General features: G+C 28.3%; 1 protein-coding gene across 6 annotated transcripts in view; it reads left to right on the top strand.

The window, feature by feature from the left end:
• The window catches only part of tai (basic helix-loop-helix family member taiman), a 735,005-nt gene that overhangs the window by 700,791 nt on the left and 17,938 nt on the right, over positions 1-16,276 (top strand). For all 6 annotated transcript variants that reach the window (XM_075357299.1, XM_075357297.1, XM_075357298.1 and 3 more), the window contains 2 exons: positions 9,117-9,302; positions 11,928-12,019. In XM_075357299.1, the coding sequence (XP_075213414.1) occupies positions 9,117-9,302; positions 11,928-12,019 (278 nt within the window). The remainder of the gene's footprint in view (positions 1-9,116; positions 9,303-11,927; positions 12,020-16,276) is intronic.

Genomic DNA, 16,276 nt, shown 5'->3' with positions numbered 1-16,276 from the left:
AGCAAAAACACTCCCTTCACTACCTGTCTTCACTGTTGCTGAACTACACATATTTATGTTACTGAATGATTTTAATATGTTATTAAATTTATTCGTAGTTTTCAGTTGAAATTTTTACATATGTGTAGTGAAAGTAACGTGACCTTTCCTTTGATGCATGCATTGTGACAGTCCTATTATTCCTTATCCTGTCCCATGTGTTTTGGTTTATGTTTTTTGTTTTGTTTTTATTCCTGTTTTTTATGTTGCTAGCTTTTCTTGTAATTCTTTTCATATCTTTTAAGTCCATCATAGTCTCATTATTACAAGCAACTCGCCAAGGGATACAAAAATTCATTTTACTCATTTTTTCAAGATTTTATTTTCACATTTTTTAAAATCATAATTCATATTCATTTAATAATGTTTATTTTGCTTATAAATAATTACACTTTTTGCATAAAACAAATGTGGGGCACAGTTTTGTTATTGTCACTGATGGTATTAACTTGGAAAAATGTTATATGGTAGATATCATTTACTGAACTGAACTTTGTAAGTTTAATTCTCCTAATTAAATTGCATAATATCTTTATTATTTTAATTAAATTGCTTACAATTTTTTTTATAATGAAATTCCAGGAAGTGATTTGAAGAATTGTTATATCATTATTAATAAATTTGTTGTTTGTATTAAATTAATAATAGTAATTTGTATTCCAGAAAATGTAAAGAGAATTGTTTACTAATTTTAATGAAACAACTTGAAAAATGTTAAGTTTTGAGTTTTATATGACCTTTTAGTTAATGTATTTTAACTTCTGAGAACAAAGAGATGGATACAGATACGTAAAAGAGAATTATGTGAAGATAAAGTTTAAACAAATCATAGTTCAATGATTCTATGATTTTTGTAGAAGTAGTTTCCGTTGAAAAATATTTTATTAAGTTGAAAAAATAAATAATTATTACATATCAGATTGTACAGTAACAGTAGGTAAAAAGCACAAATCAAAAAGCCCAGACTGATGTCAAGAAATTTGAAAATTAACAGATATTTCAAGAAAATATAAACCTATTGGAATTAATTGAGATGTTTTTAATACACTGATGATAAAAAAGTTTGTATATACACTTGAGATTTCTAACAGATTTATCAAAACATCTTTTTATGTATACAAAAATAATTTATGAAAAAAAAAATAACTGTAAAATATTTATTTTTACCTTTATAAAATTTTATGCCTGTTCCATGCATGTTTAAGACTAATATAGGTTCATAACAACATAAGATGTTTCTATAATGCAGATTCCACAGTAATTTCTTCATAAGTTCTGATAATTAAAAAATCTGTAATGAGCTCATATCAGCAAATGTTATTTCTTCTGGTATCAATTACTTCTTTTATAGTGTAAATGCTGGTATACTTGGGTCTTAGTGATCTGATGAAACTTTCACTAAATTTTAACAGCACATCCTGAAGGTGCAAGATCTAAGTGTATGTCAAGATCTAATTCTTGGATATTACCATTTGGTTCAATTCATAACTATAATAACCCGTTTTATCAATTTTAGAGAAGTAACAATTTTGTTTAATGATTTTCATAATTTAATTATAGTGCTTGAAAAATAAATTTTTCTGGAATTGAAAAGTAAATTGAAATTTTTAAACATGCTAGGATATGTTTTGGTATGGTGAGGCTGGTGCAACAGAGTAGCAGTAGACAACTAATAAATGCCAAGTTTACAGAGATTGCAGTATATTAAAACTGATGAGTAAAACTGAAAGTATAAAAACGCAAAAATGTTGGCAGAAAATTGTATCAAATGTAAGATATTAATTTCTTTTTAAATAAAAAGTACAATGAAGAAAATGAACATTGGTTGAAGGAGTGATATGTAATGAGGTAGAGAAAGATTTAGTTACTGGAAAGGTAGCTTATAGAAAAATATGACTATATTTTAGGGAGATGAATGCGAGGTATAGTGGTATCAGAGATACAGATGACAAACCTTCATTAAAGAAAAAATGTAACGTCTGGTATGAACATATTAGAAGGACTACAAGAAGAAGAATTAAGATAAGTGCTGGAGGAGGAAAAATAAATTTATGATTTCAAAAAAAATTTTACACTATAGTTTGAATTTGATAGCAATATACTTTGTAATACTTAAAATTACCAGATTTAAGAAATAGAAAGATATTCTTGAAAATATTTATGTGGATTGTAATGCTTTGTGGTAGCGAAACATGGACAATTAGAAAATATAAATGAAAAAAATAATTTGGTTTGAAATGTGATGTTACAGGAAGTTGTTGAAAAGTAAGTGGGTTAATAAAGCTAGAAATGAGGAGGTCTTAAGATGAATAAGATGAGAAGAGAGAGATTTGAGATGGATCTTATAAAGAAACAAACTAGGTTTTTGGCCATACATCAAGTTTTTATGTTTAGTAAATTTTGTCAATGAGGGATGCATAGAAGATAAAAACTGTAGAGGAAAATAATAATTTATAGAACAAAAAAAAATGGAAAGTAGTAGAATCATACAAATCAAATGGTTCCTTAAAAAAATTAGTTAGTGAACCTGAATTCTGTTGGCAACCAGTTATTAGTTTACTAGATGCTGCAAATCTATTACCGCTTATTTCATTTGTCCAAGAAACCATCTAAAGTTTTACAAACTGTATGACAGTCATTGTGTAGATTATTTTTTTTGAGAAATAATTTTCTCCGCCTAGCTGTTTACAGAATCTATCTGCTACTTATTTATATAAGTGACATCATCTAGTGAATGTTGGTTATGTTGCAAAAAAATTTATTATTATTTATTAGGTTAAGGCTCATAAATAGAAAAGGAATGTTGATTTATTCAATCTGATTTTTTTCATAAGTTAAAGAGTATAATATAATGTGAAACTTACCAAAGGACTGTTTAGACTGACAATTTTACTACTTTATTACATAAAATTAGCAATTCTCAAATCTGTGTTAAAAATAATTCTTAGAAAACTTTGCTAAGCGTGTACCGTTTTTTTTTTTTTAGTCTTGCTCCAGTCATTTTTTCTAATAAAGTTGACAGAAGTGCTAAATATGTTTAAAATGATGACTAATTAAAAAACCATATGGTATTTTTTATTTATATTTCTTTGCCTTAGCAATAAAAATAAATATATATTTTTTTAAATTTATTTCTATAAACATAAATATAAAAATAATAATTTATTATTACTCTAAATGATTTTATTATTAATGTTTTCATTATGTTTGAATGTAGTGTTATTATTCTTGTTTTATTATAGGCATTACAGTGCTTATAACTTTCAGTGCTTATGACTAAGTTCAGTTCAGTACAGCTTTTATATCACTCATATTCTATATTGTTCACACAAGTAATGTAGATTTTCAGTTAACTGTTCCAGTTACTATAAGATGTCTTGCATGATAAATGGATTTTACATTTGGGCTTTTATTTGTTTCAAATGTAGCAACAATGACAGTAATATTGAATTTTATCTTGGATAGTGTATTTTGATATTGTTGAAAATTTCTTTTGAATTACTAATAAGGTTTTAATAAATTTTTAGTTGTAAATAAATCATCATATAAATTACATGTCGATAAAAGGTTTCAGTCATTCGGATTGTAATAAAATTATTGTTTTACAAATGCTTTAAATTTTACAAATTAATTTATGTTTTTGTGAACAAAATTAATTTATTTTTATTTGTACATTTTGTTTTGTAAAACAGAGTTAATTTATTTCTTTCATCCTAACTTTTCCTTTTGTTTATTTTGCCGCTGTACTACCAGTTTTTCTGGATACGTTAAAAATTAATAAATATTTGAGAATATTCACTTAATAAATATTTATTAGTTAATATATTATGAATTTACCTTTTTCTTTCATATACCGAATTCCATGCCTTCCTTAACCTTAAAGCTTCACTTTTCACAATATTTGCATTAACAGTCTTTTGTAACTAATACACAGTTTGAATGGGGCTAATGTGTAGCATGTTAATAGCCCTTATGTGAGCGCATAATTTTTTATTGTTACCTTACTTCCACTGTTTTTTCTATCATCACACGTTCTTAAATTTTTATATACATTGCATGATTTTTTGTTGTGTTCTCATTCACTTTACAGCTTGAAATGTGTTTACTATCTTTCATTTGTTGTTTCTGTGTTGTCAAATAGTTTTCATTCAGTTTAAAAAAATGATTTTATTGTCATAAACAGTAATATGTATTTAGCTCTTACCAGGGCTATTTAAAATTGTATATTTCTGTATCCTATTTTAATATGTTTTTATTGTGTTGTTTTTTATTACTGAATTATTATTTTTATCATGCTTATTGGCTAATTATGAATCAAACCTTTAATTAGAGCTTATGACATTTTATTTTTATCTCATTGTGTTTGACTAAAGAAAATTTCTCCGTTTGTAACTTTAAAGTTGTTATAATTTTTGAATAGTTATATAAATTTATTTAAATTAGTAGTTGACAATTGTTTATTCTGAATTGTTTCTAGCTGTAGCCTTTTGATGTTAATGAAATGTTGCATTGTATGTCACTTAATTTGCAAAATTTTTCTGATCGCATAACATGTAAAATATTTATTATGCGTTATGTGTAGGCAAAATGCCAATTACATTTATGCTTTACATAATTCTTTCACTTCATTTTTTAAATTGAATGAATTGACCATGCCCTTTCATATTCAGCAGTTTTTTTTTCTGCAGTAAAAGAATAAAATATTTTTTTCTGCAGTAAAATATGGTATTTATTTCTGTTAAAGTTTTATTTTCTTATAATTATTTTCCAATTATTCTACGGGTATTATATCACGGAACAGTACCATAACAATGAATACCTATTTTCTCCATATATATCAGATTTGGAGCTGCTATAATAATTCATATATTATCTTTTCCTTTAGCACATGGCACTGAACAGAGTTTGCATATTTTGGAGGCATACAGTTTTAAACCATAATTAATTTCTTTGTAATACCTTGGATACGATTGTAAAGTGCATATATATTTTTAGTGCTGTCCTTTTTTTTATGAGATTACCTCAAGATGTGATGGTGAAGTGTCAGCAAATTCGTAGAAAAACGGTGATTTATATTTTAATGTGCTGTGATAAAGATATTCCACTATGGTTAATTAATTTAATGTGTAATCATATGCTCTAATTTTAGAATTGATTTATGGTATTATAGTGATTATTTTGTAAATAACTGATAGAAATATTAGGAATATAAACACATTAATCAACTTAAAATAAATGTATCAAGCATTATGTTTATGTTATTGCAAAAGTATAAAAACCATTACTTCATAGAATATGAAAATGACTGCATTTTAACATATAAATGTGATTTCTTTATGTGTAACTTAATTTGATTATTTTTAACTTTTATCTACTGGGCTTAAAACTATAAATGAGAATGAATCATTTGTAACTAATTTTTGTTTTGTGTAGAAAATTATATTTGTGATGTGTTAAATGCTCCAATAAAATGGTATAAAGAATCTTATCCTTCAAAGATAAACATAGAAGAAAGAAATTATTTTTACTTTAGTGAATGTAATCAATAAATTTGTAAAATTATGTGTTATTCTGTGAAGTAATGGAGTTATACACTTTAATGGTAACTTATACATATGGAAATGTCATTTAAGCCATGATACTAGTTATTATTTTTCTTATATATTAATATAAAAAATGCATAGTTTTCTCGTGTACGTAGAATTTCACTGTTCAAATTCATTAGTTGTTAACTTTTTAAAATTTACATTTTAGCCATAGCTTGGCTTACGTACTTTCAAATGATTAAAAATATATTAATGATAATTTTTATTTATGTTGTAAAACTTTTGAAAATTTGAAAAAATAGAAAAGCTACTAACAAAATCAAAACATTATTATAACTGTTAAAGTACTAGGTAGCTTTAGGAAATCCTTTATTTTGTTTGTTATTGGAATTTTATTTAGTAACAACATTCTGCTTAGAAAATTTTCAGGCTTTAGTAGAAATATTTTCTTAGCTATGATAAGTTTTGGATAATAGCTGTTTTTAGTCTTAAAAAAAAGATTGGTATGATAGATCTATGCGGTAGATGCAATTATAAAATGAAAATAAATTAAATGGCTTATAATGACATTTTTATACACAAATGTGGGTTTATTCTAAGCACACTGAAAGGAGCTCGCTTGTCACTGCATTGATATATGTTGCTGCAATGCTGTACTGTTCATGTCTGGGGTTTGTGTTTTGTGTTTTTTCCAAACCTTTGTTACAGGAGTGGATTTGCAGATGGATCACACTTTTATTATTATTATTATTAGTACTATTTTTATTATTACTATTATTGTATTTTTAATTTAAGTTATTTGTTTTTGGAGCATATAACATGTTCTTCTTATAGTAAATGAGAATAATTAAAAAAAAGAAAATTATGTTAATAAATGTTTAGAATGACAGTCAATGATCATTTTAGGGCTGCTAACAGCAGCGCTTTAAAAGAATTTTTAATTACTTTTATCAACTAGGTCTTGTTATTCTCTATGATTATTTATATAATCATTATAATAACTATAACTGTTCTAAATTTACTACTAATTTAGAGAATTGTTTTAAAAATCTAAATCGCAGCACTTTTGCTGTATTTAGTATTGTATATGATATTACAAATAGATAATAAATTGCATTTTTTTATGATGAGTACTCCAAAAAAAAAAACTGTAAATAAAGTTTTGTTCAAATGAGATTGTCTGACAGAATTATTGTGAATTTATTAAGTTTTTTTTATTTTTCTGTAATGATTTTAATATTTTTTAGTCTGATGTATAAAGTTTTTTCTATTTATATTAATTATTTATTTTTTATGTTACATGAACATTTTAATCAGATTAGATATCTAGTTACTTGCCGATAGATATTTTGGCTTTATTTTTTCTTTGATCAGTATCACCATAAGTATATATTTTCATGATATTTGTTCCAAGTTGGTGTTTGCTTACATCTGTCTGAAGTCAAGTAAAATATTATGTATAGTCAAGCAAGAGGATAAATATTTTGAAATGGACTGTTGAGTTTCATAAGATATATATTGTTGGATATCAGAGCTATGATAGTAGATGATAGAAAATTTTCCACCAAAGCGTACAACAAGCAAATCAGTTTTTTGTCCCCAAAAAAAAAACAATAGCCATAAGCTTCTTTAGTAAATGTTCTTGTTTAAACTTCTTCAGTCTAGAAGATGATAAATGCTCCCATTACATTGATTGCTGCTACTTTGTCTTGACATTTGAACAAAAATTCCAGGTATCATCTCTAGTAACAATGTGATCAAACAATTAATCAACTTCATTTTCATAACACAAAAATTCATATGTTTTCTTGTGTGTGTCGGTTAATATCTTTGGCACTCATGTGTTACACAATTTTTTATAGCCCAAGTTTTCAGTCAAAACTTCACAAATCAAAAGATTTATCAGATTTTTTAATCTTTTTTCTAATCAAATCCTCTTTTATGACCGACAACTGACCACTCCATTCTTCATCATAAACATTCATTCACCATTCTTGAAATGAACAGTACCTCTGTCTTACTTTAGCATTAATCATAATGTGAATTTCAGTGACAGAATTGCTTTTTACCTTCCAAAATCGGATTACTTCTCATACTTTACTCTTGATCTATCATGAATTGTAGAACTTGTTAAAAGATGGTTGAATATAAACAATTAACAACAAAATGACTAAACTATTGTTGCTAACAGCTGACTATCACCATCTGTTAACATTGCATATATAGGCAGCAAATTCAAACTGGATGTTACTTAAAAACATGCCTCATGTATGAAAATTTAATAGTTCATTCCTGAGATAATTGTCCTCAAACCAACCAACTGGACATTATATTAAATCTGATAGTATAATTTAATATGTTCAGTGACCTTGTTTTTGAATCTTCTTAATATTTTATTTCCCTGTTTTATGAAACTTAAACAAAAATTCAATATTTATTAGTGTAAAAATTTATTTAGGTTACAGTTCATTTGCAGAGATTGTTTATGCATATTTTATAAATCCTCCGTGTAGTTTATCACTACAAAGAATGTTTTCTTATATTTAAAATAGTTTATCTGAAAATCAGTTTTGGTGTTGTAAGAAAAAAATATCTTTTTAATCATTATAAATATAAAAATTCTACTTTAAGAAAACGTGGCTTTTGATGTAATCTGAAGTTCTTTTTTTAACTTATTTGAATATTATGAAATAAAAGTGTTTTTTGACATGTAGAAAGGAGCTATTTTCAGTTTTCAAAAAAGTTGGCAACACATTGTATTTTATTGCAGTTCAAAGGGTTAAAAATTAATTTTATTAATTAATTGAAGATCTTGTTTGAATGAAAATTGAATTCAGAATATTAGTTTAGTTCATTTGATTTTTCTTTTTGCTATAATTCCTGCTTCCAATTATCAAGAAATGGATAATAATTCTTTTTTATATATAATTTTTTGTGCAAGTTCTGCAAAAATGGAGTGTCTTATTAACTGCACTACATTTTTATTTTTCATTATTTGAAATTGTCTGTTTTTAGTTTTTTGCATTCTAAATTTTGATTACTTTAATTTCAATTATATCAAATGATTTAAAGTTTTAAAATTAAAATTATCTTTCTACATTATTTTAAGATGAAAAAAATTGGTTGTAAGGAAAATAAAAGAAATTGACTTTATTAGAATTGCAGAACAATCAGCAAGTGACTATAACAAAGAATATATTTTTTCTTTATTTTTATTTATGTTGATGAAAATTCTACAAAGTGATAAGTTTCACTTTTGAGTGAAAATGTTTGTACAGTTAGTTAAACCATTACTTTAGAAAGATGAAACAACACGTTTTGTCAGAGTACATATATACAATGACAAAGCAGCGGATAAAGTATAGTTTCTTTAAAATTTTAATTGTGTTTACAGTACACATTTAATAAATTTTTAACTTTGTATTAACACTAAATTTTAATTGTAGATTATTTGCTTAATTAATAATTGATTGTATTTTTATTATTATTTGAATAGAATAGTTAAATTAACATTAAATTTTTACGTCTCAGGAGGTAACAATGGAATGACAGAGTATGTCCGCCAGGAGTTACGAGCTATGGTAGGAGCAAGAACTAGTGGGGGAGGGGGTTCAGGGCCTCCACGACCTCCTTCTCAGCAAATTCAAGTTGCTGGACAACAGGTCTCATCTGCAGACTTAGAAGCGTTAGGACTCACGTTTGAAATGCCTTCAAGTGGTAATTATTACTTTTTTTAGTTTAATTCTTTTTTTCACCTTCATTTTAGTTGTATGAAAATTATTATAATCGAGTAATAAAGTCAAAATATTATCTAAGACTTTTTTAAATTATTATTTAAGATGTGTTTAACTGAGATTATTGTCTAATTTCTGAAGTTCTATATAAAATTCAAAATGGAAATTTTTATTAAAAATAATAGTAGTAATTATATTCTTAAAGTAGTTTTCATTATTAGTTTTAACTGGCAAAAAGTAGTTAATAATCATGCTTATAGATCTGTAGGCTAAAATGCTTTTTCGTAATTATTTAATGATTTTGCAACATGGGAATGGATAAATTCAGTCTTCTTAAATTAAACTAAAATGTAGACCATTTTCAAATTGGACTATCAGAAGATTATGCTTTTCCTATGATAATTAAAAATTTTAGATCAACCAACGGTTTCATAAATCATAAGTTTTTAAGGTTAGTTAGAATATAAAAAAGGGTTTTTCTTTATTATGGATTTTCCTTTAGCGTATGGATATACCTTAATGTGTTTTTTAATGGTTATTTAAAGTTATGCATTGATTATATAACGTAAATCATTGATTATGCCATCTGATATGCTACATTTTTCAAACAAGGTAATGGATAAATTTTGTTCAAGTCCTGTCCAAACAATTATCTGAAAATCTGATGCAGTTAGTATGCTGTGAAAATAACAGTAATGTCTTGATTTGGTGCTGGTAACTTGTTTTACCTCTGGAAAAAATAAATTATTTTTTATAAATTTTTACTTTTTAGTCATTTTTCATGATCATGAATAAATAAAAATCGACAAGTAGAAAAATATTGCTGTGTTCCGTTGCAAGATGATTCGTACAGAATCAAATGTGCTGATTATTTGATTGATACGAGTATGATAGTGACTACTGAAATAGTTTCAAACAAATATTAATAATTCCTAGATTGAAATGATTCGTTACTCTGTTATTAATTCTGTTTTTAGACTGATTGAAAAGTTCATTGATATCGGAAATTTAAAGTGTAAGCATTTGTAGATAGAAATTTATTATTTAAATTACTATTTTTAAAAACTTTTATATTATATTTATACGAATGCAGTTTGATAAGTCTTTGACTTCTCAGAAAGGTGGCACTCCAATCGTTACTTTCTCTTGATCATTTATAAGTTGTAGGCTTGCATACAAAGTTTTGAGTCATTCTGATAATTAGTAGATATTTAGAGAAAAAATATATTTAATGCTTCAGGAAAACATGGAAAAATACTGCTACTATTTGCAAGGAAAAACAATAAAGGAAACAGAACAAAACCTTTAAAAGTATTGTGGAGAGTCTGTCCCTTTGCATGGAATGGTTCAAAAATGGTTAACTCATTTTCACTGTGGTTGTATGAGTACAAGTGATGCTGAGTATTTGGAAAGTCCAAAAGAGGTGACTACTTAAGAGATGGTGAATAAAATCTATGATGTACTGGAAGATCCTGCTGAACAAAGGTATGTAAAATTAGTGAGATCATAAACACTTCAACTGAACTTGTATGGCAAATTTTATATAAATGTTTGGGTATGTGGAAGCTATCGGAAAGATGGGTGCTGTGATTTCTGATACCTGATCAAAAGTGGTGCCGCATGACAACTTCAAAACAATGTTTGACCATTTACCAGCACAATCCAAATGAGCTTTTCTGGCATTATATTACCGAAAATGAAATGTGGATTCATTATTATACGCTGGAAATAAAACAGCAGTCAAAAATGTGGATTTGGTGAAACGAACCCACTACAAAAAAGTTAAAAATAGTACATCTGCTGGTACATCCATGGCCATGATTGTCTGGGATTCATATAGTACAATATTGATCAATTGATCATTACCTATAGAAGGGAAAAATTATCACAGGAGAGTATTATACATCATTACAAAGTTTCAATGTGGTACTGAAGAAAAAACAGCTTCATTTAGCGAGAAAAAGTGCTCTTTCACCATGACAATGTGACAGCTCACTCATCTACAGTTCCACTTGCTACATTAGCAAAATTGCATTATGAATTACTTCCTCACGCATCCTGTTCTCCAGATTTAACCCCTTCTGGTTTCTTTTTGTTTCCAAACTTAAAGAAATGTCTTGGTGGTAAGAAATTTTCATAGAATGAGAAGTTATTGCTGAAACGAAAGGCATTTTGGAGAGTTCGGCAAATCATACTTTTTGGAAGGTGTAAAAAAGTTAGAAAATCGCAGAAATAAGTGCATTGAACTAAAATGAAAAATAAATAAATGTTGAAAAATAAATTGAATTTTTGTAAAAAAAAAGTTTATTTATTTTAAAGTTTGTGACTTATTAAACTACCCTCATAAATATAAAGAAAAATAAGTATTATATGCTCATTCATTTAATTTTTTTTATTTTACTATTTGTTAATTTTAGGAGGGGTTCTGAAGGCATAACCAAAATACAATTTGCAATAAGGCCAATAAAAAAAATGACTCATATGATGGAGATATTGGTTTTAAGAGACTAAAAAATAAAAATATATTAATAAGGATGTCCTATGTTAGGTTTATATAAAAGTAATAACCCTGTTGTATTTTTATGATTTTCATATATCTAAATTACAGGTGGCAGTGAAAGTCCTAAGTTGTGGACATCAGTAGGTCCAGATTTAAGTGCAGTTTCTCCCCAGCAGCAGCCTCCAGGCCATCCTTCTAGAGTATGTACAAATACATATTTAACAGGAACTTTTTTTTTAAATTAAATGATTGGGTATCTAATTGTTGCAGTTTATTGGTTGAGTTGCTTATATCATTGATTATACTTTTTTTTGTAATATAACGATTAAATGATGAAAGTAGTTAATTGCTAGTTTTTTGTTTTTTTGTTTTTAAGTTATGTTCAGTGCATTCTTCAGTTGGGTTTGGCTTAGAATATACATTATTTTATGTAAATCTAATGAAATAAAGTGATTACTGTATGTATTGAAGAAGAGAAAATATTTTGTATATTTACAATCCTCCCTTTGGTTGACTCTGCAGTATAAATAAGTTAAGATTATGGTATGTTCAGCTAGATGTAATTGTTAATTATTGTAAAAATGTTTGTTTTTAAAGCTATAATACAAGTTTATATATACTTCAATGAAAGTAAATAAAAATGTTCTCTCATCTGCATTTTAGATCTAAGAAAAAAATAAAAATTCCTCAATTTTAAGAATGAGTTTTAACCAACCCTTTTATATAACCCTGATATATAAATATGAAAAAAACATTCACTATTGTGTACAACTAATTCAATGAATCGATGAAACTATTCAGTGTGTTAACTGTGTTGTTTACTGTAACATTTGTAACATTAATTTTCAGTTTTACGTATTCAAAAATTGTAAAAACAAGAACTGTTTCTGTAATATTTATTTACAACATAATTGATACCTATTACTAGTTACTTTTCACTGAATTCCCTGTCATCTGCTATGTGCTTGTTCCATTGTTGAAGTTAAATATAAGATGTCTTGTTTTTTCCCAAGCCAATTCTAAGCCGCTTTGATGTCCTTGTCATTATTTTTGAGATTTTTTTTTCACTCCCTGAAGATAACTTGCATGGCTCCAAATAAATGGTGATCAGGTGGTCCCTAATTAGGGTTGTATGTTAGATGTGGCCAAACATCCCATTTGAGTTGATAGAAAGTTTTTTATTTTAGTGGTAAATAAGTTTAGGTTAGTAGTGTCCTTTGAATCCCAAAGTAAACTACCCGTGATCTTTCATCCTGAAGAAATTGGTTTTATATATTTGGAAAAGGAGAGTCACTGTATAAAATGAATATTTGCTTCCTTTGATTCAGAAGTGCAATGAAAGACCAATTTCTTCTCAAAAGTATCACTAAAAAATTTGTCTCTTTTTCTTTTAAAGGTGTTTAATTTGAGTCTATTGCTAAATACGTTTTACTAATGTTTTGATGTAAAAAGGCAAGAAACATTTACACATTTCTATGCGCTGATATTTCTGTATTTTCTCAATGCTCCTTATTCTTGAACCTAATTTCTGTGGCAAAATTTCTGTACGATTTATGACTGATATTCACCAATTGACTGGAGTATCTTATTTTTTAAGAGTAATTAGATGGAAAGGAAGTTTTGTCAGATAAACTGAAAGTTTTGTATGTCAGCCATGTGTTACATTTTTCACTGCTTCCCTTAAGTAATAATTTTTCTCCATTATACACTTCTGCCCTCCAGGCTGGTCTAGTGGTTAACTTGTCATTGGAAATCAGTTGTTTAACAGCTGATTTTCGGAGTCAAAGGTCTGAGGTTCAAATCCTAGTTAAAGTTAGTTGTGTTTATATGGATTTGAATACTAGCCAGTGGATATCGGTATACTTTGGTGGTTGGGGTTCAATTAGCCATACATCTCAGAATTGGTTGGCGTGAGTCTACTAGACTGCACCTCATTTACATGTCATACACATCATTTTCATCTCAATGGGTGTGCGGGGGGGGGGGGGGAGTTGCTTATTGTTCAGTAGTTGAACAGATTGCAACGTACACATTAAGAAAACAAAATAAGAATAATATATAATTCTGCTTGTTATGAAAGTTCATTTCAAAACTTGGAAGTCAAGCAAAAATGAGAAAATTTCTGATTTGTTGTGCAGCTGTATTTGACACTTGGCTAGATTATGTAACAGTTACAAACTGAACTTAGTAACTCTAAAATGAAATTTTAAATCGAAATCTTGGTGACTTTATCAATAGTTAACTGAACTAAATGAAGTGGAAGAAGGCTTCAGTGAGTTAATAAAATTTTCAAGTATAACCTTTAGCTCTGAGTTCAACAACCTGTTGTTGGTACATTAGATTGTTTAGTTCTAACTCACTTGGTTGATTGCACTGATACTGCAGGAGACCTATTTATCACTTTGTATCATCTGTATTTTTTATCCTGAAGTTATGAATAATTTTTTATTTTATTTTAACAAACGTTTCAGATATATATATATATATAATAAAAAAAAGTTATCAGTTAAGTGGTATGAGGAAAAGCTGTTCAAATAGACCTGTCTGTTTCACATATTCATTTCATTTTAATAATGGATACTTGGTGAGATGAAGAGTCCTGTGTCTCTTTATTCTTTCATATCTTCCTACATATTCTACATTTAGAAACAAACGACATAGTTAAAATCTTTTAAAATATTTATGAAAAAAAGGAACAATTTTTTGATAAGATAGACAGACAGTGAGCTGAAAAGTAATTGAAAAGTAATTTTATTTCAGATACATGTAATGAAGCAAAAGCTATATTAAATTACTCGTATTTAAAAATGAAAATATATATGTATTTCATGAAACTATATTATTTAATTACATCATGAACCCTTAGGGGAAGACTTGTAAAGATCCTGGTTGTTGACCACCGCCTCCATTCATAGCCCTGGTGGGCTTTACCAGAGGTTTTCTACACTCTCTAAACCTTATAACACATCAGTCATCAGTTTGGCTTCCGTCATGATGCCACTGATGCAAATGCCTCAGCAGACATTTCCATTAGCTTATTTACACAACTTACTATCACCTTTGTATGGGTTTCTCCTACCATAACCATTTATCATAACTTAAAACTCTCAACTATCAAATTAACCGATTTGTGGCAATGCAATCAATCGCTTTGTCTTTCTCTAACACCAAAGATTTCACACAAAAATCTTTCATATCTAATTAGATTGACTACTCAGATGACTAATTGTTGGGTCTTTTAAACACCAAGAATACTTTTCTCATATCAACAAAACAAGTGTTGATCACAACAACAAAATTTTGTCCTACAATCCAATTTACTCAGTCCTCTTGATTTTACTCAAAAATCAAGAAACAAATTCAAAAAATTAATCAGCTTCTAATGAAAGCATAAGCTATCTCTCTCTGTTCTGGTCCACTTTCAGGGGGAAAGAAGCCTGCACCCTCCCATACTGCAGCTCCATTGCAGAGTTTTTAACTCATCCTAACAGCAAACGAAGCTAACTGGGGTTTGATTCCAAATGGCCTATCTTGGCAAAGTAAGCACCCAGCCAGGCCCTAGCCACTTAGGTTGCTATTCTATCTATACATCCATAACAGCATCAGATCCCATCCTCCACAGGGCTAAGAATCCCATGGAGCCAGCAGGTATGGTCAATTCCCTTCTGGTTTTCCAATTAACTTGCAGATCATAACCAGAATTGATCCTCATAAGCTCTCTTAACTACTTTGGTGCGTTCAGCTTCATGTCTGGAGCATACATATAAGACATAGTGCACATCATCAATGGCCTTACACTCCAAACTGAAGTCTGTATTAGTCAAACCAAACCTGGCCAACCTCTCAAAAAGGACCTTGTTGAGAAAGAAACTACGTAATATTATGATTGGAGGAAATTCACCTAACAACTTGCATACATCTCACAACAGGAAAAATATCATGTGTGCAACAGTCATCGAACAATTCAGTTCACCTAACCTGCCATAAATGGAAACCTTGTTGTCTGTTTCTTTTACGCACCCAGTGGTAAGTTGGGCCTACCTTCTTGGCATCATAATGTAATTGGCGCTCAGTCACAAGGATATCAATAGTCATAATACCAGAAATAACAAGGACTTTTTTTTGAGAGACAGTCCTATAGGCACCAATCACAAATAACAATAGGAGGTGGCGGGCTCTCAACAAAATATTCCTATATTATTTGTATCTCATTCGATGTGCCTAGACAGGCGTAGCACATGGCATTATAGATTTCCATACACCCTTATATAGAACACGCATGGTTCTGAAATTAAGTCCCCAATCGTGGTGAAGTGCTCTCTGAAAATTGAAGAAAGCATTTCAAGCCTTTTTGGCACCGTATTGAAAGCGCTTCTTGAATTGAAGATTCAAGGATAACCTAGATACTTCTGCAGCGGGACATATCTAATTCAATGACCTGCCATTGATACATTAAG

Source organism: Lycorma delicatula, chromosome 2 (assembly GCF_047948215.1).
Source record: "Lycorma delicatula isolate Av1 chromosome 2, ASM4794821v1, whole genome shotgun sequence".
Taxonomy (NCBI): domain Eukaryota; kingdom Metazoa; phylum Arthropoda; class Insecta; order Hemiptera; family Fulgoridae; genus Lycorma; species Lycorma delicatula.
This window is presented reverse-complemented; position numbering and strand designations above follow the sequence as displayed.